The 27,502-nt window shown below is 46.6% G+C and overlaps 1 protein-coding gene across 2 annotated transcripts in view; it reads left to right on the top strand.

The window, feature by feature from the left end:
* The window catches only part of PPP2R2D (protein phosphatase 2 regulatory subunit Bdelta), a 306,643-nt gene that overhangs the window by 110,791 nt on the left and 168,350 nt on the right, over positions 1 to 27,502 (top strand). For both annotated transcript variants that reach the window (XM_069611440.1, XM_069611441.1), the window contains one exon: positions 19,489 to 19,586. In XM_069611440.1, coding sequence (XP_069467541.1) covers positions 19,489 to 19,586 — 98 coding nt within the window. The remainder of the gene's footprint in view (positions 1 to 19,488; positions 19,587 to 27,502) is intronic.

The raw sequence follows: 27,502 nt of genomic DNA, 5'->3' as shown, positions 1-27,502 counted from the left end.
CAAAATCGAAGGATGGATGTTAATGTCCAAAATTAAAGTCTGAATCCTAACCAACTATCTGGCCCTAATACTTTATAAACCCCTGGCTAAACAAAAGGGAAAGGGGTTCGTTCAGTAGTCTAAACAGGGTTTCTGCTTGGTCCAATTTCTATTTGATGTGCTTGTGTTTTCAAAAGTTCCTTTTAAACAACACAGAATATTCTTGGATCTGATAAACAGGTTACCAAATAGTAGTATCCATTCAGCCACAATTTTTTTTTGTAAATGAGCACAACACCCTTTCTTCCAGTCATTGGGTGCTGAGTACAATTTCTGTTTTACTGGCATTCAGGCAGAGATCGTTCTCACAGCACACCAAGACGGAATTGTGGATAGACTGACTGGGATGAGAGAGGAGGCGAGGCTATCCTGAAGGAGAGCTGCGTGTCATCCTCATAACACTGAACGTTAGAGGTAAAGGTAGAGATCCTGTGGGCCAAGGGGGCCATGTAGTTATTGAAGAACCAGGGGGATAGGTTAGATCCCTGGAGGACACCACAAGTGGATAGAGTGATAGAGGAGAGAAAGGACCCAAGTTCCACCTGGGAGTGCCAGTCTGAGAGAAAGGAGATGAGCCACGCCAGGGCCTGATCTGTGATGCCCAGGGTATCACAGGGACAGGTGATCAGGATGTTGTGGTTTACCGTATCGAAAGCAGAAGAGAGGTCGAGAAGAATGAGGATAGAGGAAGAGTTAGATTTGAGAGCAAGTCTTAACGGGTGTTCAGAAGAGCAGTTTCCGTGCCTCTGGATGCTCTAAAGCCAGACTGATGGTCATGGAGACAACCAACAGATTCAGTGTGGAGGGTAAGTTTAGTGATAGCCAATTTCTCCAAGAGTTTTCCCAGGAAAGGGGTGACTGAGATCGGGTGGGAGTTTCCTGGAATAGACGGGTCGGCTGAGGGTTTTTTGGGCAGAAGGTGCACAAGAGTGTTGGAGAGGGGAAAACTCTAGTGGAGAAAGAGGTGTTGCAGAGGTCGGCAAAGGCTACAGCAAGATTGTCTATTTTCCTTGATTGTTTTGGATGGGCAGGGGTCCACCTGTTTGGAAGAGGCTTTCATAGATCGGAATTGTCTAGAGACCTCATTATGTGTGACAGGGGAGAGGGAGGAGCAAAGCGGAGGAGGGATGGGGATGGCCGAGGGGGGCTCAAGAGATGTTGGTGCAGGAGGGGGAGCAGAAGAGAGAGCGAGGACAGGATGTCTTGTACTTTGGTGGTAAAATGTGCGGCCTGGGTGGGTGCAGTAGGGTTGCCCAGTTCCATGCAGACTTTAAAAAGTTTGGCCATGTTAGATGCCGCGGAGATGCTGGCTTGAATGTAGACTCTTTTCTTGGAGCGGATGCAGAGTCTATATTGCCTCTGAAGAAGGCAGCAGGCCAGTTAGTCATAGGGTGCACCAGAAGATCCCCATTTCTCCAGCATGGGGTCTGGCATGGATTCACATGCTCATGAATATTCCCCGTCGTCAGGCTGGGAATCCTCGGTAAAGAAAAAATCAGTATCAGTTTCGTTTCTGATCTGTCTTTCGTAGTAGTAACCAATCACTGATCTCTGCGTCATACTGACCACAGCCAATGACTGCCCTCTACCTAAGCCCCGTCTCCGGCAGCCATCTTCAGATTTTTACCGCACGTTCAAGTGTTGGGAGTCCTCGTGCTTAGCTCTCGAGCTTTTACTGCGTGTTTTGCGCTTTTTCAGGTGAATTTTCACATTTTTTCAGTCAATCGAGCCTCAAGCTCCACCGTTTCTCGATACAATGAGGCGCCTGGCGGCACCGTTGGAAGAACGGACGAAGACCATTCTAGGCAAAGTGCAGCGCCTGCTAGCCACGGACGTGGCCAGGGTGAGGTCCATCAAGTCCCTCCTGGGGATGATGTCCTCTTGCATCTACCTGGTGCGCCTCTGCAGACTACGGATGCGCCCTCTTCAAGAATTTCTCGACGCCCGTTGGATGCAGGCGACGGGCACCTTCGAAGACAGGGTCCCCCTCAACGAGGTGTTCCGGCGGGCGATTCAGTGGTGGGGCGTTCGAGCGCACCTCACGGCGGGCAAGGACTTTCAGACGCCGGCGTACCAGGAGACGGTGATGACGGACGCCTCCCTGGAAGGTTGGGGCGCCCACACCGGAGATCTCCACGCAAGAGGCTTCTGGCTCCCGGAGGAGAGGCTCCTGCACATCAACGTCCTGGAACTCCGAGCCGTGTTCTGGGCTCTCAAATCGTTCCTGCTGTCGCTCAAGGGCAAGGTGGTGCGGATCTTCACGGACAGCACCACGACAATGTTTTACATATGGAAGCAGGGAGGCATCAGATCCCCAGCCCTATCCAAGGAGGTACAGGATCTGTGGCACTGGGCGGTCGCCCAGGGGATGTTCCTGGTTCCCTTCCACCTGGCAGGAGAAAGAAACACCATTGCCGACTCGCTCAGCAGGGAGCTGTGCGCGTGTCACGAGTGGGAACTGCGCCAGGATCAGGTGGATCAACTCTTCCGACGATGGGGCAAACCCCAAATCGACCTGTTCGCAACAGCGATGAACTCGAAGTGCAAGAGGTTCGCCAGCAGGTTTCCCCAGCCGAGAAGCATGGGCGATGCATTCTCGTTCCCCTGGGATGGCCTATAACTGTATGCGTTCCCTCCGTTGCCGTTGCTGCTTCGACTCATCAACCAGCTCAAGAGGTCCCGGTGCAGGATGATCCTCGTCGCACCGGCGTGGCCGAAGCAGATCTGGTTCCCGGACCTTCTGGACTTGTCAACGTCCCCTCCCATCAAGCTGTCGGTGGACGCGGACCTTCTCTCCAGAGAAGGAGGCGCCATCTTCCGCCACGACCCGGCGTCGCTGAACCTGCAGGCTTGGATCCTGCAGCGCTAGAGTTTGAAGGCTACGATATACCGGCCGATTGCAGAGAGGTTCTTGCAAAGGCCAGGGCGTCCTCGACTCTCAAATGCTACGGTCATAAGTGGAAGAGGTTCTCTATCTGGTGCCGAGCACAGAAGATCAACCCCCTACGGATTACGGCCCCTAAAGTGCTGCCGTATCTGCTATCGCTGGCAAAGGCTGGGCTGACCCACGCCTCCATTAAGATTCATCTGGCGGCGATCTCCAGATATACCAGAACCACAGGACGGACGTCCGTGTGGTCCCATCGACTGGTAAAAGAGTTTATGAAAGGACTGTTCCGGTCGTTCCCGCTGGTGAAGGCCCCGGCCCCGGCGTGGGAACTTAACGTGGTGCTGACCAGGCTCATGGGGCCCCCATTCGAGCCGATGCACTCTGCACCGATGAAGTTTGTGTCGTGGAAGACTGCATTCTTGGTGGCCATTACCTCCGCACGACGAGAGGGAGAGATCCAGGCCCTATCCTGCAAAGCACCGTACTTGACTTTCCAGGCCTCGAGGGTGGTGCTTAGGACGCACCCCTCCTTTATGCCCAAGGTGCCGTCGTACTTCCATCTTAACGAGCCCCTGGTGTTACCTGTTTTCTTCCCGTCTCCTTCGTCGCCGGCCGAGAGGACTTTGCACTCGCTGAATGTGGCTAGAGCGCTGAAGTTCTACGTGGACCGCACGAAGAGGTTTCGGAGGACATCACAGCTGTTTGTGAACTTTGGACCTGTGAATCAAGGGAAGGCTCTCTCGAAGTCTTCTATTTCCAGATGGCTCTCCGGCTGCATCATGCACTGCCACCGGTTGGCTAACCGACCGCTGCCAGGCCGTCTGAGAGCCCATTCGACCAGAGCGATCGCTGCTACTACGGCTTTCTTATCTGGTGTGCCCCTGCTGGACATCTGCAGGGCTGCTACGTAGAGGTCGATGCACACCTTCACGAGATTCTACTGCGTCGATCGGGATTCCAGGGAGGAGTCCAGGGTCGGCCAAGCAGTGCTGCGCAACCTGTTCGCTTAAGGTGAGCCTGGTGAGGAGGTAAGAGATGCTTAATGTGAGTTTTTTGTATTCCTTAATGTTGAGCCTTTTGCCACCCCCCGTGGTTGTGCATGTGTGTACTGCTATTTATTCTTATATTCATGAGCATGTGAATCCATGCCAGACCCCATGCTGGAGAAGGAACAAGTTACTTACCTGTAACTGTTGTTCTCCAGCATGGGTCTGGCATGGATTCACATGCGAACCCTCCCGCCTACCCCTCTGCGGCTCTTCACTTGGTCATACTGCCACTTCACGTGCTACCAAATCTGAAGATGGCTGCCGGAGGCGGGGCTTAGGTAGAGGGCAGTCATTGGCTGTGGTCAGTATGACACAGAGATCAGTGATTGGTTACTACTACGAAAGACAGATCAGAAACGAAACTGATACTGATTTTTTCTTTACCGAGGATTCCCAGCCTGACGACGGGGAATATTCATGAGCATGTAAATCCATGCCAGACCCATGCTGGAGAACAACAGTTACAGGTAAGTAACTTGTTCCTTCCATTCTGCTGCTCTGCACTTGGGTTTATGGGCAGCCAGATCAGAGTCATACCAAGAGTTGCACTCTTCGGCAGGCGTCAGTCGGACCGTCATGACGGGGGCAAGAATGGCAAGAGTGTTGGAGATGGAACAGTGAAAGTTAGAGAGGGCTGTATCAGGATGGGAGTCAGCCGCAGGAATAGGAGAGTAGGTGGAGGCAAAGGCAGCCGTTGGCACTCTTTTCATGGGTCAGATGACCTTGAAGTCATGAGGAGGTGTAGGGTGTGCCATTGCTAAAGGAGAAGAGAGCTTTAAGTGAGAAGAGTATGATCAGTCCATGAGAGTGAGGTAGTAAGCAGAATAGAGTGTGGGTTGTCTGTGGAGAGGAGAGCATCCACGGTGTGGCCAGCAGTGTGTGTTGGACCAGAGGGTAGAATGGAAAGAGAGAGGGGGAGACCCTGGTTGTGGAACGTTCTACGAGGTATGGACAGTTTGTCAACAGGGAATCTAATAGACAACAGCTGGAAATACAAATCCTAAATGGTAATCTCCGCTCCAGTGTGAAGGTAGCCAAGCATAAGTGTTAAGTCCACAAACGAAGTACACTGAGTCGCCAACATAAAAGGGAACATCAGTGTCGGCTCTGGGAATAGTGAATGTCATGTTGCAGTTGGTTCTATATCCTAGGAACTTAGAACCCAGCTGTGTAGTTGGTAAAGCCGGGGCTGCCAGTCACGAGGCCAGCCCGGGCGAAAAAAGGAGTAAACTCATCTGACAAAGGGAAAGTAGCATTTGGGAGAATAACAAATTCATAGGAACTTGCTTTTCTAATTGGGCATACAAAGAGGAGGAATAACGGGAAGCATAGCGGATATTGGCTATTCCCTGGGCTATTAGTTTCTATACTTAATATAGCCACGTGTAAAGCATAACCTGAAGCATAAAACAGGAGGGGCAACTGTTGCAGCACGAGCCCTTCCTCTGCGAAGGCAGGAAACTGGAAGCATAAAAGCAATTTCTGGTGTGTGTGTGTGTGTGTGTGTGTGTGTGTGTGTGTGTGTGTGTGTGTGTGTGTGTGTGTGTGTGTGTGTGTGTGTGTGTGTGTGTGTGTGTGTGTGTGTGTGTGTGTGTGTGTGTGTGTGTGTGTGTGTGTGTGTGTGTGTGTGTGTGTGTGTGTGTGTGTGTGTGTGTGTGTGTGTGTGTGTGTGTGTGTGTGTGTGTGTGTGTGTGTGTGTGTGTGTGTGTAATGCGTGTAATGCGTGTAATGCGTGTAATGCAGGTAATGCAGAAAACCAATTTCTGATCATTAGTTCACCAAGATGATGCTTGTCGGGGGTAAAGTTACCATAGTAATATTAGGACAGGGTATAGGTGTAGGGTTTATCGAAAGGGGCAAATGCAGACTGCATAATACAGAAGCACCAAGTAGTACAAGCATGATATAAAAACAAAAGCACAATCTTGACTGATACCATTTTCTGTCAGTGCGCAATACTTCCTATGTATAGGGTGATTGTCTTTTGTCATGCGGAAAACAATGGAGAGGCATGGTCAGTGTATCCGTAGAGGCGACAAATATATTTGAAGTGCCCAAAATACCCCCTGGTAGTCCTTCAAAGTTGGGGATCTTGACCACCGGGGTAGCTGCTCTCCTTTGTGTTTCCAAATATTACATTTGTTATTGAAAGTTTTATTGAAGTTTTCTTGGTCTCAGATTATAGCGTGGCCCCTCTGTTGGACCTGCAATGTCTTTGGGGCACACTGTAACTGGAGAAAGCAATCCTTTTTCCCAGCGGACGTCTCTGCAGAAGAAAAGACCAGTGGTGTGGCACACAGTCGTCATTAGATTGCTTGTGCGGCAGGAAGGGTAGATGTGCTTTCTTCACATGATTGGCATGGGTGCAATGTTTGTGTCTTGTCACACTTAACTGCTGTCTTCTGTGTTGCAAGGAGCACCTGCACCGACCCTTTCCACCTGGGCTACAGACCAGAGGTACATTGAAAGTTCTTAGTAAACACCCATTCGCCAGGCAGAATAGTGTCCCGGCCGTTCCAAGGGCTGGGGTAGACGGTCTTTGACCGGTTCATAAATATTGACAATGCTTTATTAAGCTCCTTACAATAGTCAATCCGCGTAGGATAGGGCACATCAGAATGTTTCTTTTGGTGAGGCAAGCCCCACACATTGTCTGGGCAGCCCATAACGACTTCATTGGGAGACAACCCTATTCCAGAATGTGTAGCAGTTCTCATAGAAAGTAAGGCTAAAGGTAAGGCTTCTACTTGCACATATTTTCGATAAATGTATTCTTAGTGTGGCATTGCAGCGTTCTACTAGGTCTGCTGCCTGTGGGTGATATTTCTTGAAACCTTTGTTTTATGCCCAATGCATAACGCACCAACTCCATCGTTTTATTCACAAAATTGACTCCATTCTCGCTCCATATTGAGCGGGCCAGACCATATCTTGGAAAATATTCTTTGACAAGGGTTTTGGCTGTACTCCGTCCAGTTGTCTCAAGGGAAGTGCCTCTACTCATTTACTGAACATGCAGATGATTACCAAAACATATTTATATTTCTGACAAGCAGGCAATTCTATGAAGTCCGTTCGTAGTGCCTCGAATGGTCAATCCTGGGGACCAAAATGACCCCTTGGTGCTCCTTCTTCCTTTCCTTTGTGTGTGGAATATATAATATTTTTTACATAATGCTATTGTTGCTTTGTGAATATTTGGATTGCTCCATGTGTTTGGGTTGCTCAAAGCTTTCCTAATGCAACAGAGTCCAGGGGAGAGGTACATGAGTAGTGTTAGTAGTAAGTTGCAGTAAGGTCTTAGCTAACAAAAATTTGTAATTCATTGTCTACAGAATGAATTACTCCCCAAAAATCTTCTAACCTCTTGCTGTGTACTGACTTCTTTAGTATCATTTGTATTTGTTGAGGGTGTAATCTTTTCTCTCCCTTAGTAAGTAAATGACCTAAACAAGTGACCTGCTGCTGACAGAATTGTAGCTTATATGTCCCAAGGGAGCTAACAACTCTAGCAGGTGTGTGGTGCAGTCCACATGCCCTTCCTTGGTATCTGCCGCTATAAGTAGGTAATCGACATACTGCATAACACAGTGCCTGGAGATGGGGTAAAAGCATTTAATTGTGTTTTTAATTCCTGGCTGTAAATGCCTGGACTCTGTGCATCCGTGGGGTGATCTACAAAATGTGTAAGAGGGACTGTCTATTCTAAAGGCAAAAAGGTACTGGCTGCTTCATGTATTGGAATGCAAAAAAAGACATTATTTAAGTCAACAACCTTGAAGTATTGTGCGGAGGGAGGAACCATAGTAAAAAGTGATGTCATATCTGGAATAACTGCGAACCGGGGCACCACAATCTTAATGATGGTGTGCAAATCTGCCACCATTCTCCATTTAATAAGTGAGCCTTCCTTGCCATCCCTTGTCTGAGCTGGCAAAATTGGGCTGTTGCATGGGTTCCCTGCTATTTCTTTAACTATCCCTTTAGCCAGTAAATATTTAATCACTCCACTTATCCCGACTAATTCTTCCTGGAACATTTTGTATTGGGGCATCGTTGGGAGTATGGCATTGGTCTTAACGTGAATTTGAATTGGATCTACTGCCATACATCTTGCATCATTTTTACCGGATGCCCACACCCTTTCATCTACTTTCTCAAGTTCGGGTGGTAAAGTGTTAGTGTTGGAAACATAACATTTAGCAAAGGATTCAGCAGAGCAAGTGAGGTTGATGCCATCCGGCGAACAATAAATGTTTGCATGCAAGCGTTTCAATAAGTTCAAGCCCAAAAAATGTAAAGCACATTCATCTATTACAACACACTTGAGCCATGCAGGAAATGGGCCCCATCTGAAAGTGAATGGGCCCTGGCACTGGACTACGTACTGCATCATTAGAAAATCCCACTGTTATATTTTCCAAGAGAGGAGTATTGAAGGCACTAGTTTGTGGGAAATGGAATTATTGTTTGCTCCTGTATCTAAAAGGAACATCTGCTTTTCAGCAATGCAAAGTTACGCATATGGACCTGTGGGTCAACGGGTATTTGTACTCTGCCTTTCCCCTCTCCTGGGCAGCCCTATATTGCATAATAATCTGCATATGACTGGTCTTCATATTATTCCCTGGCAGAATACTGCTGTCCCTGCTTTGGCCTTGGATCAAAATAATTAGACTGTCCTTGGCCCTTTGGTTTCCGCATTATTACCATCAAACGGACTTTCACTTCTTGTTATTCCTCATCACATAGGCCTTCCTCTTGCCCTTTGACCATTCCCGAATCCAATGATCTGGGCTTTTGCAATAATGGCATCCATCATCCACTAGTCCTCCTATGTCCGCTGGTGGAGCACTTACCCCTCTACCTCTATACATTCCTCAACATTCCTCTTCCTCGTGACATCTCTCCCTCTGCCTCGTTCTGGAAATGCTTGCTGCATTAATTTAAACTTAATTTTCTTTCTTTTTCACCCTTTTATTTTGTATGCCTATTTGCATAATATCTGGCCTTAGTCAAAATGTGACCTGCAGTCTGCATGGGCCACGTTGATTGTTACACAGAGAAGGTGGGCCCTAGACTGAGATTTGGTGGGCAATTCGGTAGCAGCATGGTCACGGGTGGGTGGAGGTGCTACCCACACCTCCTTTTGGGAAGAGTAAGTTGGCAGAGTCCCGGATACCTTGCACTTTTTGATTATAAAGATGGATATCAACCCTGTAGTTTAGATATAGACCCAAGTGGTTTTATTGAGGTAATGAAGACATATAGTCTTGAATGGTCAGCCGACACGTTTTTCGACCTCTAGGTTCCTTTTCAAGGCTGTCATTGAACATGCATGTGAAATTGTGGTGGTTGTGACAGGTGAATATTTGTGACATATGTGCACATGATTGTGGGGACTGCCCTGTGGGTCATAACAATTAGAATACATTGTAGTATATCAATGATGCATTGTATACCATGCATTCAGAAAAAAAATAATGTTCAGATGATATCAAGGGAGAGAAGGAGAGGAAAGGGGAAAAAAAAGGTAGTAGTTGGTTAGTTGTTTGGGGGGGGGGATTGGTTATGAGTTGCATGTGCCAGCATGGCTAAGATATTGAGTCCTAATGCTCTGTCATTGTCTTACCTAAAGTTGCTTTGTAATGGCCAATATGTTTCCTGGGCTGAGGCAGCAGCAATGAATTATCCATCCTCTGTATCTGGGCTGGATTGTAGTCCTGGATAGGTTGGGGAGAGCATACAGCCATTTGGTAAAGGGATGGAGGGCTGTTTGGACCTAGGTGCCTGTGTTAACTGGTTCTTTATGTGCTGGTGCGGTGCCTGGTAAGGTGGTGCATGTAGCCCCATTGTGAGGTGCAATGGGATGAGGCATGGACCGTAATGGTAGCCCCAATTTAGGCTGACGTGCACGGCGAGGTGGGCTGGTGGTGGGGTGTGTCCTATATGTTGATAGGTGGTGTCTGTGATGTGTATGTGTGCGGCGGGCATTAAGCCTGTGCCAAGCTTTGATTAGTGCCCATTGGCTGCACGGCCATGTCCAGTGTAAACGTGTGTGGCCACGGACAGGCGTTGTGGTTAGAAAGGGGGGGCCCCAGGGCGGGGTGTGTCAGCAAATTGGGATGTGTGGCCTTGGGATTAAGGTGTAGCGCTGTGAAATGACTAGCTGCCAGAGGTCTATGAAGAGATGCTGAAATGCAATCTCTTTGGCATGTATTTTAGGCACATCTTGTGGAACACCTCCAAATCTCCTGTGTGACAGAATTCTGAGAGTCCCTTCAGATCTCTTGATAGCGTTTGATCAAACACAATCTTCTCAAGGGCTTTGTCTGGAGGTGAAGATGGAATCAACCACTTCTTCCGTGCCTGCTCCGGGGACAAAGGGTCATGTTCACATTGGTGGAAATGTTGGTTTTTTGTCCAAGAGTGAACGTTGGAACAGTGGTGCATTAGTGACCGCCATTTTTCCAGTAAAATTTCCACAGACCCATCACATGTTTTGGAGTTCCACCAAAGATGGTTGCTGAAAGACTGGGACCACTGTGAAATACTTTCAGAACCTTTTTTTTTTTCCCTGCAGCTGAGATTTTTTTTGATTGATTTGGCAACATGCCATACATCAAATTGATGTTTAATATTTGGAAACTGCTCTCTCATTGTCTTGGCTATTGAAACGTGTCTGTCCGTGGCTATGAGGTCGATTTGCATTCCCCTCGATTGTTGATTTTATAAAACCAAGTTTCTCCATGGCCACTGAGGATTTACATTCGGACACCTGCACGAGCACCAAACTCATTTTTTTACTTTCCATGTCCTGAAAGTGGTATGTGCAGTACTTAGCAGAAAATCCGGCTAGCCTGAACCGTTTGTCGGAGAATGTACTTTGAATAGACAATTGCTCAATTTTCCAAGCTTCACTAATGGCAGGGAATAGATAATCACGTTGATATTTGTAGTACTGCGTTTTAGAAATGAAATGGAGTCGCACAAATTGACAGAAACTGGACAACTTCCTGAAACTAGAGCCACTGAAAAGTAAAGCTGCTGCACACAGTAGATTGCCAGCTGGCAGTTTCCCCAGCATCGGTTGAGCGGACCATGAACATTTTGTATGCAACATTTCACAGGTGGCATGTATTTTGAGGTTACTGCCTTGTGTTAGATGAGTCACATTCACCAATGGCTTCCCACATACTTCCCTCTCACTGAATGCACACATTTCAGCATCTTTACAATCTCCATCAAGCTGCTGTCGAATGCTATGTATTTGGCCTCCTTTATTAGACTGTCATCCTGTTATTTCGGACTGAACTGTTGTGGACATATCAGCCAAACTGGACATACCATAGTTTGTCTAGTTCGTCGGTCAATTGTATTGATGCTTCAGTCTGTCATTTCAACATCAGTTACTTGACCGTGAATAGGAGTAAACGTCAATGTCGACTGCTTTTTGGGTGGCACTTTTTTGGCGGGTGTTGATTGTGTCAAGTTGTCTGCGACTAATTCAAAAGTATCATCAATACATTCAGTTTCATCTTCATCTGGTGGAGCAGTCGCATTGTAGCAATGGTCCAAAAACACTTTGCTGGATTCGCAGGTCACATTAAATTCATTTTCTGGATATTGGGCAAAGGCATCTCGAGTCTGAACACACCTCGCCTCAATTAATAGTTCCTCCATGGTGAAAACAGTTTGGCAAGCAGCATCTCTCATTTGTGTCGCTGTCTGTGTCTGCAAAGTCCGTACACCATCGGGCAACTAGAGGACAGGTTGGAAAAAGGATGTTCAATGTAAATCCAACATACAGTATTGGACAGTTTACATTAAATAAAGCATATTATGAAGGCCTCAGCACAAAACACTTGTTAAATTTAGAAACTGTTTATAAATTACCTTTTTATCTTTCTTTCTTTTCGTTGAAACATTCTTGACTCTACATCCACAACAGCAAGCTGGTGAACCAACTCGGATCCACGTGCCTCCTGTTCTATATCCGAATCTTGTATATATCCCTAGAAAAGAGTATCCATTTAAAATAAGTTATTTGTATTACAAATCAAATTAGACCGACCTTCTTTCATTACAGGGTACTGTCTATGCATAACTCTGGCTCTGGATTGACTACAAGGATGATGTAATTGTAGAGGACGCGCCAGCATCTCCCTGAAACACAGTACTTGCATTAGTATGGATGAAAATATTGGAAATTGAACACGCACATTGGGACGCGGGCAAAGGTACATATCAATAGCAAACCACGAATTAAACATTGTGTAAACGAATGACCCGATACGTAAATATGATCATATTATCTCAAATGCCATGCATAAAACAAGACTGGAACAAAATAGCTAAGTAAGACTACCTGATACGCGCTCAAAGTGGTTGATGACTCCAGGCAAGACATGGATGCGGAATCTTGTTCCTTTACATTCAGTGCATAGTCGTGGATGTGGAAAGGGAAAGTATTATTTGATTATTAAGAGACTGAATACGAGAACATTGTGCTTATTTCAATGCATAATATAGCATAGTTCTCTGTGCCCTTAAATCAATTTTCTATGAGGGTTCTAAAACCAAGGACTGCTGTTTAGCAAAATGGTCATTATTTAAAAAGCTATACAATCTTCTAAATATGGAAAGTATTAGAAGTGACATCTCACTTACCCCAAGGCCTACAGCTAAATCCGGAACCGTGACTCACCTGAGGCGGCATGCGAACGAATAGAGTTGGAATAGCATTTTGGAGCAATTTGAGTTGTTCCGAGTTGATTCTTCTTTGTGTACAAGGATGTGTCGTACATATTCGGGGTAAACTGCAGGCTGCAGATGCGGTATCGATCACCCCTCTTGTCCTCCAAGACCTTTTTGACTCTACTTTCAAGCTCTTCCAGTGCATATCCGCAATATCTAACCCATTCTCTAATTCAATCTACAGTCTTTGGGAATTCATGCATTGTAGTGCCTTCAGATTGCTCATGGGTCTTAGAAGGGCAATCGAACATGCAGGCATTGTTGTAAATTATTCGAAAATTACTTTACATAAAAACGTGAGAAAGAAGGAATTATACCATACATTCTTCAATGCAAGCTTTGTTTTGGTCACCACAGCAAAACCAGTGCAGCGTGTGCGGCTGTATTAAACGAAAACTTTCATAAACAGTTCTTTGATGTGACGAAAATTATTTCATGTTACTCGTCCCTTGAATGGGCTATCATGCATCAAAAGGAAATGTGCTTATATTATAGACCCGGTCCACTAAGGCTGCAATTCGATGCCAATTGACACTGATGAAAATTGATATATCGATAACATAACAAATGAAACTCTAGTCAATGGCAATGAGACGAATGAACATAACACTACTGAGTACGTTAGTTCGAAATAGATAGAAATTTAGAGATGAAGGAGATATGATTAGGATACATGCCCTTACCTTGACCAACAAACGGATTCAGTAAGCAGAGTAGTTAGTGGCAGGAGAACAGGGAGATGTTCACAGGTAGCACAACAACGAGCTGACTCGCAGCGGTCACAGAAGTTCACAGGTTGCACAACAACAAGCAGATTAGCATTGGTCACCGGGGTTCTCAGGTAGCACGTTCACGAGTTGACTTGCAGTGCTCAAAGATGTTCTCATAATACATATCACGTGGTTTATAAAGAATTACAAAAAGGGGTGTGTATGTGAATGAATGACATGTATATGTCGTGGTATTATGTGGATTGTAGGAGTGCAGCGTGCTTCAAGGGGAGCCTGCCTGGAGACACAGGGTCTGAGGAGGGCATGTGAACAATGACCCCTGTGCGTAAAATACCTTTGAAGTGTACATGGTGTTTGGCACCTTTGCCGTTCGCGCCCCTGACAGTGCACATCCACTGGTGCCAACTGCCTTTGATAATGGAGGGGGGATGGATGGGCCTGGGGCATGCAGGCAAGACCCGGAACACTGCTGAATGGAGACACGCTTGATTCACTGAAAACCTGAAACAACCATTGATAAAAGTTCTGTTGTGTTTTATTTTGTTTCTTATTTTGATGGCACAAAACTACTACACATTGTAAAGTTCCGGTTGCAGCACAGTGAGGGAAAATCCCCTGTATTGACCACTGTCACTTGGGAAAGTTTCTCTAATGACACCAACGACACAGGCGGGTATTACTCGTCGAACGCGGTGTCCAAGCCTCCCATGAAGCCACCATGTAAACAAATGATAGGCCACCAGCCTGTACCACCTGTGAAAGAGAAAGATACTGTTTTTAAATGACCCAAGATAAGTGTATTAAACCTTAGTTGTCAATGACAATTCTTGTATCCAATGGCATTTTTGCCAGTACAAATGCTACCTAGACAATGTACAATATTGAATGACTATTATACAACTATTACTAGAGACTTGCAAGACTGAATTGGTACGACAATGATATATTTAAGTTATGACCATATAGGAGACCACCATGAAATAGTAGTGGCCTAAGTGACATCACATCCAGAGTATACGTGCTCGTTACTTGGATTACGAGGGCGAACTGTTGCGCGAAGTTTGTGCATAAGCACCATGAATAATCCACAACACGGACCGTGTGAGGCAGGCTGCCCTGAAGTCTGGCAGCTCGGTAACGCATTGCGGCCGTGGCTCACCTTGCGATATGTAGGACAAGCATCCAGAGTTTTCTCAGCAGCAGCAGTTCTCCACCTCGGTTGGCATTAGCGCACACCGATTGCAGGTACACCAGGTGGAGACGCCGTCCATGCAACTAGGCTCAGGCTCTTGATCTGTTGAATGGCCCCCAACTGTCGCCTGAAGCCCCATCGTTTCAGCATCTTTCTCTTTCCAGTAATTCCACCTCTGAATACTCATGCTCGTACTGGTAGGGCATTATTGTTGCCATTGTGGGGTAAACAAATGAAAATAATTTATAGCGATGGTACTGGTATCTGTTCGCATGGGCTACAAGCAACGAAGGTTACTGACCAGAGCACAGAATTGAGTCACAGAATACTCAAAGAAATACAGTGAGAGGAATGGAATAGAAAATCTGATGTGTGTTGTGAAGCAGTCTGTTTATACTTATTGAGGAAAGAGGCATCCTGCCATTTCCATGGTCACACGTCATTAGCTGAAGCGCAGAGAATGTTCACACGAGACGTGCTTTGTCGTTGTGAAATGGGTGGTACGCGTCTAATGATGTCAGGCTCAGGGTTGGGGGATATGATTTAGTGCCGCAAAGGCAGTCCATCCTGGGCGATACAGCAACTGATAAGATTATCACAAGATGGCCGCGCCCTTCTGCCTGATTTCGCTTGTGGACAAAAGACGAAAACTACGGTAAGGTGCATAGGAAATGTTTGTATGATCAATCAATGTATGGTTAAAAACACATGCCCGAACCATAGGGACAATAATATTTCTGACCGCACCATTCCTTTAAATTGACTTTACTAGTCTTTTCAAATTCCTAGACCTAGCGCGCACTATCTTACAATAGAGTGCTGGAGGGGGTTACCTAGTATCCCCTATGCCTAGAAACTCCTGTAACAGTCAAATGCTACCCTTTCCTATCGAAATGGCTGGTGGCAGTGGGGTCACATCGAACTACTATGATTTTTCCCCAACTGCGAACACCGGTAGCTAAAAATTGCGGGAGCCATGTTTTTCAAGATGGCACCTAAGCCCCCTTTGTTTAAACCGGTCCCGCTCTTTTTTTTGCCATTTCGTTTTGGAAAGGTCCTTCTAGAGTTTGTCTCAGCGCGCCAAACCAGGTTTGTTCCTACGCCTTTGGCGTGCTTCAGGACTCAAGACCCCCCTCTGACACCTGAGTGTCTGGGGTGGGCAGGAAGTGAGGGAGTTGCCTGAAACTCCCTGTACTTCGTCTCCTAGGAGACCCAAATGAACTCTGGTGTGATTGGCTGGCTGAAACGTCTGCTGGGTGAATGGCTGCTAGGCTGGAATGATTGGGAGAAAACTGTTTAAAAGGCAGTCTCTTGGACTGAAAGGCATAGTCGACCACTGGAACGAAAGAACCGAAGACGAGCTGGAAGAGGATGACTGCTGCAACTACTGGACCGTTGGTTTGCCCGGTGGAGCCCTGCAGGTCCGAATCGCCAAGTTCACCTTGACAGAGAAGCCCCTTAAAGGACGACTTCTTCCTTTGAGTTGGTGGGTCCAATCAACTCGCAAGCCACCTGGATACCATTCTCGGAGCTGGTTAGGATTAACCAGGGGGGGAGGACACAAGCATGTGTGCTTGAAGAACAGCAACCGGAATCGAAGGTTTGCCAATTTGCCAGCTTTGAGACCAGTCCTTGTGCAGTGCAGGAGTCCCCCGACGTCCTCCCTCTTGTCCCCACGACTGAGGCTCAGGGACAGCGAGATCAACAGGAACAGAAGTCTTCAGCTGCATCTTTTTCATCAATATAAGGTACTGTGAAAACCTGACCGAGAGAACCTGCCTCTCACTGTGAAAGTTTGTGGAACTTTGGCAACTTGCAGGCCTAGTCCGCTTGTGACCCGACAAACCTTTCTTCCGTGAACTACTTCTAAGAACTACCAGAACCGTTTTTAATCATACAAGACGCTAACCCATTGACTTTGGCCTACCGATTGCATTGAATCAACTCATCTGGTGAACTCTAATTATTTGCACTGTTTTAAAGTAACTGTAATATTCGGTTTATTTAACTTGTACCTTTTTGCTCCTATTTCAAGGGAGCGCAACTGCTTAGTAATCAGTATTGTAGTATAACTTGTGTGTGATATCGGTTGCCTCATTTAGTGAATGCTTTATAAATGATTGTGTGTTAAAGAAGTGTTTTTTTACCAAGAAACCTTGAGTCCAAGTTTCTATCTGAATACTCGTTATTGTAGACCTTTGTGTAACACCCTTACAAGCTCACATTCCCTCTTCAGATAAGCCTGGCTGCTCAGCTTGCTACCAAAAACTGTGTCGTACAGACTTATACCAAAGGTTGGTTTTGCTTACACCTGTACTCCTAGTTGTGTGTAGTGGTCCCAGAGGGTACTGCATGCAAACTTTGCCTAACAGCCAGCAACAAAGTCCTTGTACCGTTGCCGTTGGAACAAATTGTGCAGCTGGTGCAAAGACAAGAATGTAGACCTTTTTCTATGCAAAACACCAGAACTGTTATCTTTTCTATTATCCTTGGCCAATCTGGGGCTCCAGGTTGGAACTATTAAGGGCTATTTGGCAGCGCTATCCATCTTTAAGCGCTCGTCGGAAGAATGTTCATATTTCAAAATCCCACTGGTGATCCAATTTCTAAAGGGACTCACCAATGTGTTCCCTCCTGACCCGCCTCCTTTCCAGTTTCCGTTTTGGGACCTCAATCTGGTACTAAAATGTCTAATGTGTGCACCCTTTGAACCTTTACATTCATGTCTGTTAAGGTTGGTAACATTTAAAACCTTTTTCTTGGTAGCATTAACCTCATCCCGTAGAGTGAGTGAATTGCAGGCACTTTCATCCAAGCCACCCTCTGTTTTCTTCCACAAGGATAGGGTTGTTCTGAGGGTCAAACCTTCATTTCTGATTTTCACGTAGGACAGAAAATTGTATTGCCCGCATTCTATCCTCCACCTCATCCTGGTAAGGAGGAGAAGAGATTGCATAGATTGGATCCACGCAGAGCTCTGAGCTTTTACATTTCTAGGCTATCCAAACTTTGACGATCAGCTTTTTATAGGCTATACAGGTCAGGCTGTGACAAAACAAACCTTCTCCAGGTGGATCATTCTGGCAATTTTGGAATGCTACAGGCTAGCAGGCAAGGATCCTCTGGCAGGATTAAGGACCCATTTCACCAAGGGCATGGCTACCTCTACAGCCCTGCAAAAGGATGTACTTATCAAAAATATTTGTGAGGCAGCTATGTGGTGTACTATTCACACGTTCACAAAGCATTACTGCCTTGAGTCTTCCTTCGGTCAGGATGGAAGCTTTGTAAAAGCTGTCCTTCATTTGGTTCATGAAATCCGTTCTCCCTCCACCAAATCAAACACTGCTTAGTGAGTCTATCAAAAAAGATGAGGAATACATGGGAGGACACAATCCATTCGAAGAACCAAGTTACTTACCACTGGTAACATACTTTTGACTGGATGTTCCTCCCACGCCCCATCGCCCTCCCAGCCTACCCTACAGTAGAATTTTCCCATGCTATTACAGCTTTGTACGGTCAAACCTGTGGTTATGCGGGTAGTTTCTACTGTAAGAATAAACAGAAATCAAGCCAACGGGTGCTGCACGTGTTATATATGCCTTTTGATGACATCATCCTTGAGACGGAGGCCCTCGAGGGACATTCAGTCGACTGCATCGATGCAGAGCGCCCTCTGCTGGTGGAAAAAAAAAAAGATTCCGAAGCAGCTGAAGCTGGATATCAAATATCAAAGATGAGGAATATGTGGGAGGAACTTAGTCGAAAGAAGGTTACACGGGCTAAGTAACTTGTTATTTGAAATGGATGACTTTAGGGCACAAGGTCCAACCCATTTTAGGGTTGCACTAATTATAAGGGTTAGGCAGTCCTTTTGTGTCCTTGCTGATTTTCATGCATCTGAGTACTTGCTGTGTTTTATCGAATTCTAGGCTTTCTTTTTTCTCCCAAGGGAGAATGTGTATATCAGTTTTATAGAAGTTTTACTTGCTCAGTTAAAGGCCTAATCATTGTATATTTGTGTGCTTGCCTGTTTAGCTTGAAATATTGGTTATGTTCTATGTGGACTCATTGTAGCCCTAGACCCCTATCACAGCCCTTCAGAGATTCAGCCTTGCCGCTCTGCTACCTTACCTTGATTGGATTTGAATAGTCCTCAGTGCCACCCTGTTCACCATTATAGGTTGGCTTCACAAAATCCACCTCCAGGGTTGATTTGTGGAAATCAGCTTAACAGTTACCAATGCAAGGAAATGCTAATTCCAAATTGTGTTGTGGTCAGACGCTTTAGTTGGAATATGGAAACATCACAGGGAGGATGGGAGGAAGAGATGCAAGCTTCCCAAGATCATATACGTAGCAAATTTAATAAAACTGGAATTCTTAGGGCAATGCTTGCTGTAAAGGTGCGCACTCTGTATGGGTTTTCTAGGTAGCTCTGAGCACTGCCGTTTTTAGAATGGCTCCCATTGCAACATGTTGCTTACTTAGTGATGGTACATGTTAATGAAGGATGCATTGTAGTTTATTAGGGTTATTTCCCTGATTGAACTATTTAGGATACTGCAGAGATGGGTAAGATTTGGATTTGCCAGAATGTTTCAATAAAAATGATTTCCCTGTTCCCTTACTTAATATGACCAAATTAGATTTTATTTCCTTAATGGCCTATATGTATTCATGCAGACCTGCAGTTGCGATTTAAATGATTCATCTGAGAAGAATATCAGATGATTTGTAATTAGTAAATTGTGCAAAACCACCAGAATAATCGGTTCTTTGATCTTCAATGAATTATTCATTTTACTTTCTATTTTATGTTCACAGCCGATATAATTTCAACAGTAGAGTTTAATTTAACTGGTGATCTTCTTGCAACCGGCGACAAGGGTGGAAGAGTCGTTATATTCCAAAGAGAGCATGAGGTCAGTATTTGATGACTTATAAATATGTAACTTTTTTGGTCCTTTAAATGTAATGTGTACAGTTTCTTATGCCCCATTATAAAAATGTTGGCTTATTATCTGATCACTTGTCTCTCAGGGGTCTTAACCATTATGCCAAGGACAGATTTCAGTTCTACCAAGGTAACTGATGACAACGGCGCCAAAGCATTCTTTCGAAGGGATTGTGTCCTCCGACGTATTCTTTATCTTAGATATCTCTTTCCAGCTTTGCTGGCCTCGGAAAAATTTTTCTCTAGAGGGCGCTGCGCGTCGACGTCCGCCGAGTCGATGTCCCTCTACAGCCGCCGTATCGACGTCATCCTGCCTATAAAGGCCACGCGCAGCGTCCGTTGCTCAGTTCCGTTTTTCCGCGCTTACTCAGTGCCTCGGAATATCGTTGCTCAGTTTTCGTAGAGAATTAATCCAATTTCCTCGAGATATTCGATCCATACTCGATGGCTTCCTCTTCGGAACCGACGACCCCTCGGTCCGGCTTTAAAAAATGCCGAGACTGTGGGAAAAAGATGTCGCTGACTGATCCTCACAGAGTTTGTCTTTGGTGTTTGGGAGCTGAACACCATTGTTCAGAGTGTGAGGACTGTATGTCCATGACAGCTAAGGCCCTGAAGGAGCGTAGGGGGAAGCTGGAAAAAGGTTAGACTTCAAAAGCTTCTTCTTCCTCGACGAAGTTGAGACATTCGTCTCCTCGTCACCATTCGCGCTCCAGGTCTTGAAGCGGGTCCCATCACTCCTCGAGATCGAAGCACTCGAAGAGGAGACGTCGAAGATCCCCTTCTTCGTCCTCCTCTTCCTCTTAGTTCCCGGGCTGAATGGGAGGAATTCCGCAAAAATATGATAAGCGTCTTTGAGAAAGCGGCCTCGACCCCCTCGAAGACTGCCGGGAGCGATGCTCTGGTCGAAAGACCCGAAGGTCTAAAACGCAGTACCCGGCGAAGGAAGCTTCTTGAGCGCGTCACGAACCCTCGAGTAAAGCTATGACCTCGAACCCTTCTTCGAAGGTTCCGTCTACGTCGACGAAGGTTCCGTTGACGCCGAGGTCGGTGTCTTCGACGCCGTCGTCGAAGGGACCTTCGACACACGGGTCTGTCGACTCAACGCCATCTTCGACACTGGCGTCGACGCCAAGGAAAGTCACGGTTGCGGCGCACCCAGTGGCTATCCCCAGGTCTTCGATGACGATGGCGTCGAGATTGTCGACATCCTCAAGCAGAATCCCAATTCTATCGAGGACCTCGAGGCCTCCGCCTTTGTTTTCGACGCCACGTTCGAAGCCTTCGGCGTCGACGACATCAACGTTTTCGAGGCCGATTACAACAAGTTTGGCACCCTCTGCCTTGGAGATGGGTTTCACACCCTTTGTGAGTTCAGACCAATTGAGAACTATGTCCTCAATTATGGAAGAGGGAGAACTATCTGACCAAGAAGAGACATTTGAGTTGCAGGGATCTGCAACCCCAGTTCAAGAGGAGTTATCCTCAGAGGAACGCAGATTAAAGGAACTCCATGATTCCTTACATGAGGCAAGTGGGTTAGACACTTCCCCTGAGGTGGAGTTCGCTAGGCCAGACCCGGGGGAGCATGCTGAAACCCCCTATAGAGCCTTAATGGCCAGGATCACAGAATTTATGGGGTGGTCAACACCTTCACAGGCTTTCCAACAAGATGACCTCACGGATATTCTTGATAAAGGTCCACAGGAGTATCCTGTAGTGCCTTTTCATAAAGCTCTTCAAAGGAAAATCATGACGAACTGGGAAACCCCAGATGTCGTCCCGGCAGTAAATAAAAAACTGTCTACTAAATACAGGGTATCTTCTGCAGACCCAGAGTTTTTGTCCAAACACCCATCCCTAGAAAGTCTAGTGGTATAGGCAGCATCTTCTACTGACATCAAGACTGCTTACCCTACCGTCCCACAGGACAGGGACGATAAAAAATATGATGCTATGGCAAAGAAAGTTTTTTCGGCATGTAGCATGGCGTTAAAATCTATTAATGTTACTTGCCCCCTTGCTAGATTCAGCCATACACTTTGGGAGTGTGCTTCTACAGTGGCTGACTGCATCCCGGAGGGAGAAGAAAGGGAGGCGTTCCTAAATATCATACAGGACGGTAAATACGCTATGTGCGAATCCCTCCAGACGGGCATTGATTCGGCTGACAGTATCAGCAGAGCAATGGCAGCAAGTACAACAACCAGGAGATTTGCTTGGTTGAGAAAGTCTGGTTTTGCCCCAGATGTGCAAGCCAGGCTCTTGAACATGCCATTCGATGGCTCTTCTTTGTTTGGGAAAAAGGCGGATGACAGTTTAGAAAAACTGCAAACATCAAAGGCAGCAGCAAAATCCCTAGGCGCTGCAATCCGTCAGACACCTTTTCGTTCCACAGGATACTCTGCGAGAGGCAAGTCCTTTCGCTTCTACTCCGCATTCGGAAGAGGTAGAGGACGACCGGCTCGAAAGGGGACAAAGAAGAACTACCCGAGGTGGACGGGGTAGATATTCAAAAGCCGCAGCAACAGCAGGTGCCTCTTTACCATCGGCATCTGCATCAGCCGCCCCAAAACCACTCTGAGGACTTCCCCTCACAAGACACCTGTAGGAGGCAGGTTAACTCAACATCTGGCAGAATGGCAGGCTATCACGTCAGATGCTTGGGCATTGGAGACAGTTGCACATAGTAACTGCCTGCCTCTCCTACGCATACCTCAGTCATCCACCGGGGATCAGCTCTCAAAAAGCTCCAGATCCGCTCCTCTTGCAGGAAATTTTAGACCTGCTAGAGAAAGGTGCCATAGAACCGGTACCTGTAGCGAAGAGGAACAAGGGCTGGTACTCCCCTTACTTTCTCATTCCAAAGAAAGACGGAGGACTGAGACCCATCTTGGACTTGCGAGAATTGAACAAATTCCTCAGGAAAGACAAATTGAAGATGGTAACTCTTTCTCAGATCCTTTAGGCCCTTCAGTTCCAGGACTGGTTGGTATCTCTGGACCTTCAAGATGCTTATTTCCATGTGCCTATCCATCTCAAACACAGGAAATACTTGAGGTTCGCAATTGGCAACTCTCATTATCAATTTCGAGTGCTGCCATTTGGGCTGACCTCCGCCCCGAGGGTCTTCACCAAGTTAATGTTGGTAGTGCCTGCAAGTCTAAGGAGGGAAGGGATTCACGTCTACCCCTACCTGGACGATTGGTTGATCAGGGCTGTATCTTCGGAACAAGCTCAGATCCAGATAAATCATGTTTGCCACTCCCTTCACAGACTGGGCTTCTCCCTCAATTTAAAGAAGTCACAAATGATACCATTGCAGAGACTCCAGTTCATTGAAGCGATCCTGGACACTTCCCTGGGAAAAGCCTCGCCACCAGAGGTGAGGGCTCAAGATATTCTACAGATGGTTACCAGGTTCCAAAATGCCCAACGTCTCCCAGCCTTCGACTTTTTGAGGTTGCTAGGCCTCATGGCATCCTGCATTTTCCTAGTGCCAGAGGCTCGCCTGAGAATGAGATCCCTCCAGTGGGCACTGAGAACTCAGTGGTCACAATTCTCAGGGAGAATGACAGATCTTCTTCAGGTTCCCGACAGGGTGGCTCGAGACCTTCAGTGGTGGGCCTGTCAGGAGAACATTCTGAAAGGAGAACATTCTGAAAGGAGAACAGTTTTGGCAACCCTGGCCGGAGATAACAGTAGTCACGGATGCCTCACTCACGGGGTGGGGAGCCCACGCCAACGACTTGACCATCAGCGGTCGTTGGTCTCCATCGGAGTCCAGACTACATATCAACCTGTTAGAGCTGAGGGCCATCAGACTTGCGCTGAAGGCGTTCCTGCCATCTGTACGAGGAAAGAATGTCCTGATAATGACGGACAACACAGTGGCCATGCATTACCTCAACAAAAGAGGAGGCGTAGGATCACTACCTCTGTGCAGAGAGGCGATGCAGCTCTGGTTTTGGGCAATCCAAGAAGGAATCTCTCTATCGGCAGTTCACCTAGCCAGAGAGAAGAACTTGACAGCGGACGCTCTGAGCAGGCAGAGCACAGTCTCCCACGAGTGGGAACTAGCTCAGGAAGTCCTTCAAGAGATCTTCGCCCTTTGGGGAACCCCTCAGGTGGATCTGTTCGCCACTAGTGTCAACAGGAAGTGCGATCTGTTCTGTTCAAGGGAATTTCCCCCGAGAGGAGCTCTGGGAGACGCGTTTATAGTAGACTGGGAGTTTCCCCTTCTGTACGCGTTCCCACCGGTCCCTGTCATTCCTCAAATGATCAGGAGGTTGAGAAGATTCCGGAAAATCATGATCCTAATTGCCCCGGATTGGGCCGTGGTACCCGGACTTTCTAGACTTGTCCATCTGCCCTCCAATTCGACTTCCACTCAGAGAGAATCTGCTCTCACAGAAGGGAGGTCAGGTTCTCCATCCAGACATCAAAACCCTCAACCTTCACGCTTGGCTTCTGAAAGGCTGAGGTACAAGGATTGGGACCTCCCTGATGATATGGAGGTGTTGCTTTCGGCAAGGAGACCAGCAACAAAATCTTTATACCGCTGCCGTTGGAACAGATTTTGCAGCTGTTGTAGAGAAAAGAATATCAACCCCTTTTCATGTGGTACACCAATGGCTTTGTCCTTCCTACTCTATTTAGCAAATTCAGGCCTTCAAGTTGGCACCATCAAGGGCTATCTCGCAGCGCTATCCATCTTTAAGCGCACTGCGGAAGAACCATCCTATTTCAAGTTACCCTTGGTATACAGTTTCTAAAGGGGTTAACTAACGTTTATCCCCCAAGACCATTCCAGGTTCCCCTATGGGATTTAAACTTAGTCCTAACTTTCCTGATGGGCACGCCTTTCGAACCACTCCACTCTTGTTCGTTAAGATTTCTAACCCTTAAGACTGTTTTATTAATAGCACTTACATCTGCTAGAAGGGTGAGCGAGTTACAAGCTCTTTCTTGTAAACCCCCTCATACAATCTTTCACAAAGACAAAGTTGTTCTGCAAGTGAAGCCTAATTTCTTCCCAAAGGTGGTTTCTGAATTTCATATCACTCAGAAGATTACCCTTCCATCTTCCTATCCTCCTCCTCATCCGGTGAAAGAGGAAGAGAGGTTACACAGGCTAGACCCAAGAAGGGCTTTAAGTTTTTACATCAGTAGACTGGCTAGGATAAGACAAGCAGACCAGCTGTTTGTAGGCTACGCAGGTCACAAGCTGGGGTTACCGATAACTAAGCAGACCATTTCCAGATGGATCATTCTAGCCTTTTTGGAATGTTATAAACTGGCAGGAAAAGAGCCCCCTCAAAATCTTAGGGCTCATTCGACCAGAGGTATCGCAGCTTCATCGGCCCTCAAAAGAGGAGTGCCGGTTAGAGACATATGTGCGGCTGCCACATGGTCGTCCGTCCATACCTTTACACGGTTTTACAACTTGGATTCCTCCTCCAGTCAAGAGACTAGGTTTGGAAGGGCAGTATTGCACTCTATTCATCAATAAAAGGAAGCATGAAGTCAGTACTCCCACCTCCAATGACAGAATACTGCTATGGGAGCCTATCTAAGATAAGGAATACGTCGGAGGACACAATCCCTTCGAAGAACAAGTTACTTCTTACCTTGTAACGTTCTTTCGATGGGATGTTCCTCCGACGTATTCCTTATCGACCCTCCCATCCATCCCCGCAGTACTTCTTCCCTTGTTGTTGCAGCTTACGCTCCTTCAGGGTTATTAGTCTAGTCCAGAAAGAATTATTGTGGGCTACAAAACGGAACTGAGCAACGGACGCTGCGCGCGGCCTTTATAGGCAGGATGACGTCGATACGGCGGCTGTCGAGGGACATCGACTCGGCGGACGTCGACGCGCAGCGCCCTCTAGAGGAAACTTTTTCAGAGGCCAGCAAAGCGGGAAAGAGATATCTAAGATAAGGAATACGTCGGAGGAACATCCCATCGAAAGAACGTTACAAGGTAAGAAGTAACTTGTTCTTATCCCTCTTTAGACCGACATTGTAGTTGTTAAAACACAATGAACACAAAGATATTTGTACACTTTCTCTCCCACACAAATCTCTGGTTGCTACACTGAAATTGATTCTACCATCAAAGAAGGGGCACACTTAATCTGCCTATCTTAAATCCGCAAAGCCTTCTCCAGCATTTGATATTTCGTAGGTTCACATGCTTTGAATATTCCCCGTCTTTGGGATAGTACATCCTTGATTACACTCTTCCTACTTTTACTGAAAGGAAAAAAATTGTGTTTTGTAGTCTATCCTCCTCATTATGGGGGATTTTGGTCCCAGACAACGAAATGTCTAGTAGTAAGCCCCTCCTGTGGGGACCATGAACAGATTCTCACAGCACGTTGTGCTGAAAGGAATCCTTACACCTTTCTTCCAGGAGAGAGGTTTTCTACAGAAATTGGATCCAACAAGTCTCATTCTTTTTTTCATCTTTAGACGGAGAGCAGATCGAAGAAATCCCTCTTAGATTAGCAAACACATGGAACCCTCCAGTAGACCGCTAAAAGCTTCTGCTTTCCTGGGCACTGGCAGTCCTTATAAGGATTTTCCTGGCCTCACAGGCCAGAAAGAAGGCTAAAGAATCGGGTGGCAAAAGGACAAGTGAAAAACCATGTGGCACGTCCATGTTTGGACACTAGCCACAGTTGGTAGCCAAACGCGGTAAGGCGAACATGAAAAGTCCAGAAAAATGAGGAACAGTCAATGCTGCCACCAGCTAATCCTTTTAGCACACCTAAAGTAACCAAAAATCCACCGAGTGGTAGTCTAGGGCAAAACAAAAAGTGTACCCCATTGTACTGCAGTGTAAGCTGCTTTGTACAATGGGAAGTTACCACAATTGATACAAAGTAACCAAAAGTAGTAATGCAGTAACACAACTAAGGGAAGCGTGTTTCCCAGTACTGACGGCCTTCATGACATGTCAGTTTCCCCATAATATGTGAGCAAAAGTCAGTGCTGTACTGCAAAAAGAGCAGGTCTGTATCAAAAATAAAAGCAGAATAGGTTGGGGGTTCTACAAAGATGGAAGGGAAAGGTGCAGTAAAGAGAAAACTTTATTAACACAAGCCTCGACATCGACAGGGGAAGTGAGTGTGATGGACATAAGTTCACCTACGTTAGAAAAAAACGAGCACAGCCCTACCAGCACCAGTTGACCCTCCTGACATCATAGACAAGGCAGGGCAGTATATAGAGGAAGGAATGCAATCTACCTCACCAACTGTATCACCGATAATTACATATTACAGCACTATATCAACTCCCATTTTGAGGCGCAACAGGGTTGTTTGACAACTTAGAGGAGTCCGTCATTCTTGAGGAGGACATACCCACTAGAGCAGATGACTGCAAATCAACACCAGAGCCCCAAGCTCCACAGAGACCGCCACCAACACCTCATCAGCCACTGGTACCAACAGTGGCAGCTCATCCTCTACAAATGGCAGCTCATCCTCTACAAATGCCTGCTCCAGCACAACCCTTAATCCCTTAATGCGCCTGCCGATGCTACTTTTAGTGCAGTTTCTATCGTCCTTACAAAGCTTACTATCACTGCTCATTATGAGGCTACCACTCCGAGAGCCTCCGTTACCACCACAACAAAAGTCAAGGCCACTACAAGAGGCTCCACCAAGGAGACCTAGATTGCGCTCACCACTATTAGGAGCAGCTTCACCACCAAGGAGGGTCAATGTCTCAGCGAGAGATGCAGAGGGTGGTTACCAAACACCACTAGACCTCACAGGTCGCCAGTGCATCTGACTAAATCACCAGAGCACCGCCCAAGGTGCTCCCCACCCAGCAAAATGATTAAGATGAGGGTGAGTGACCGCAGACTGATAC

The sequence above is a fragment of the Ambystoma mexicanum genome, chromosome 8, assembly GCF_040938575.1.
Source record: "Ambystoma mexicanum isolate Mex_15411 chromosome 8, UKY_AmexF1_1, whole genome shotgun sequence".
In the NCBI taxonomy this organism is placed as follows: Eukaryota; Metazoa; Chordata; class Amphibia; order Caudata; family Ambystomatidae; genus Ambystoma; species Ambystoma mexicanum.
This window is presented reverse-complemented; position numbering and strand designations above follow the sequence as displayed.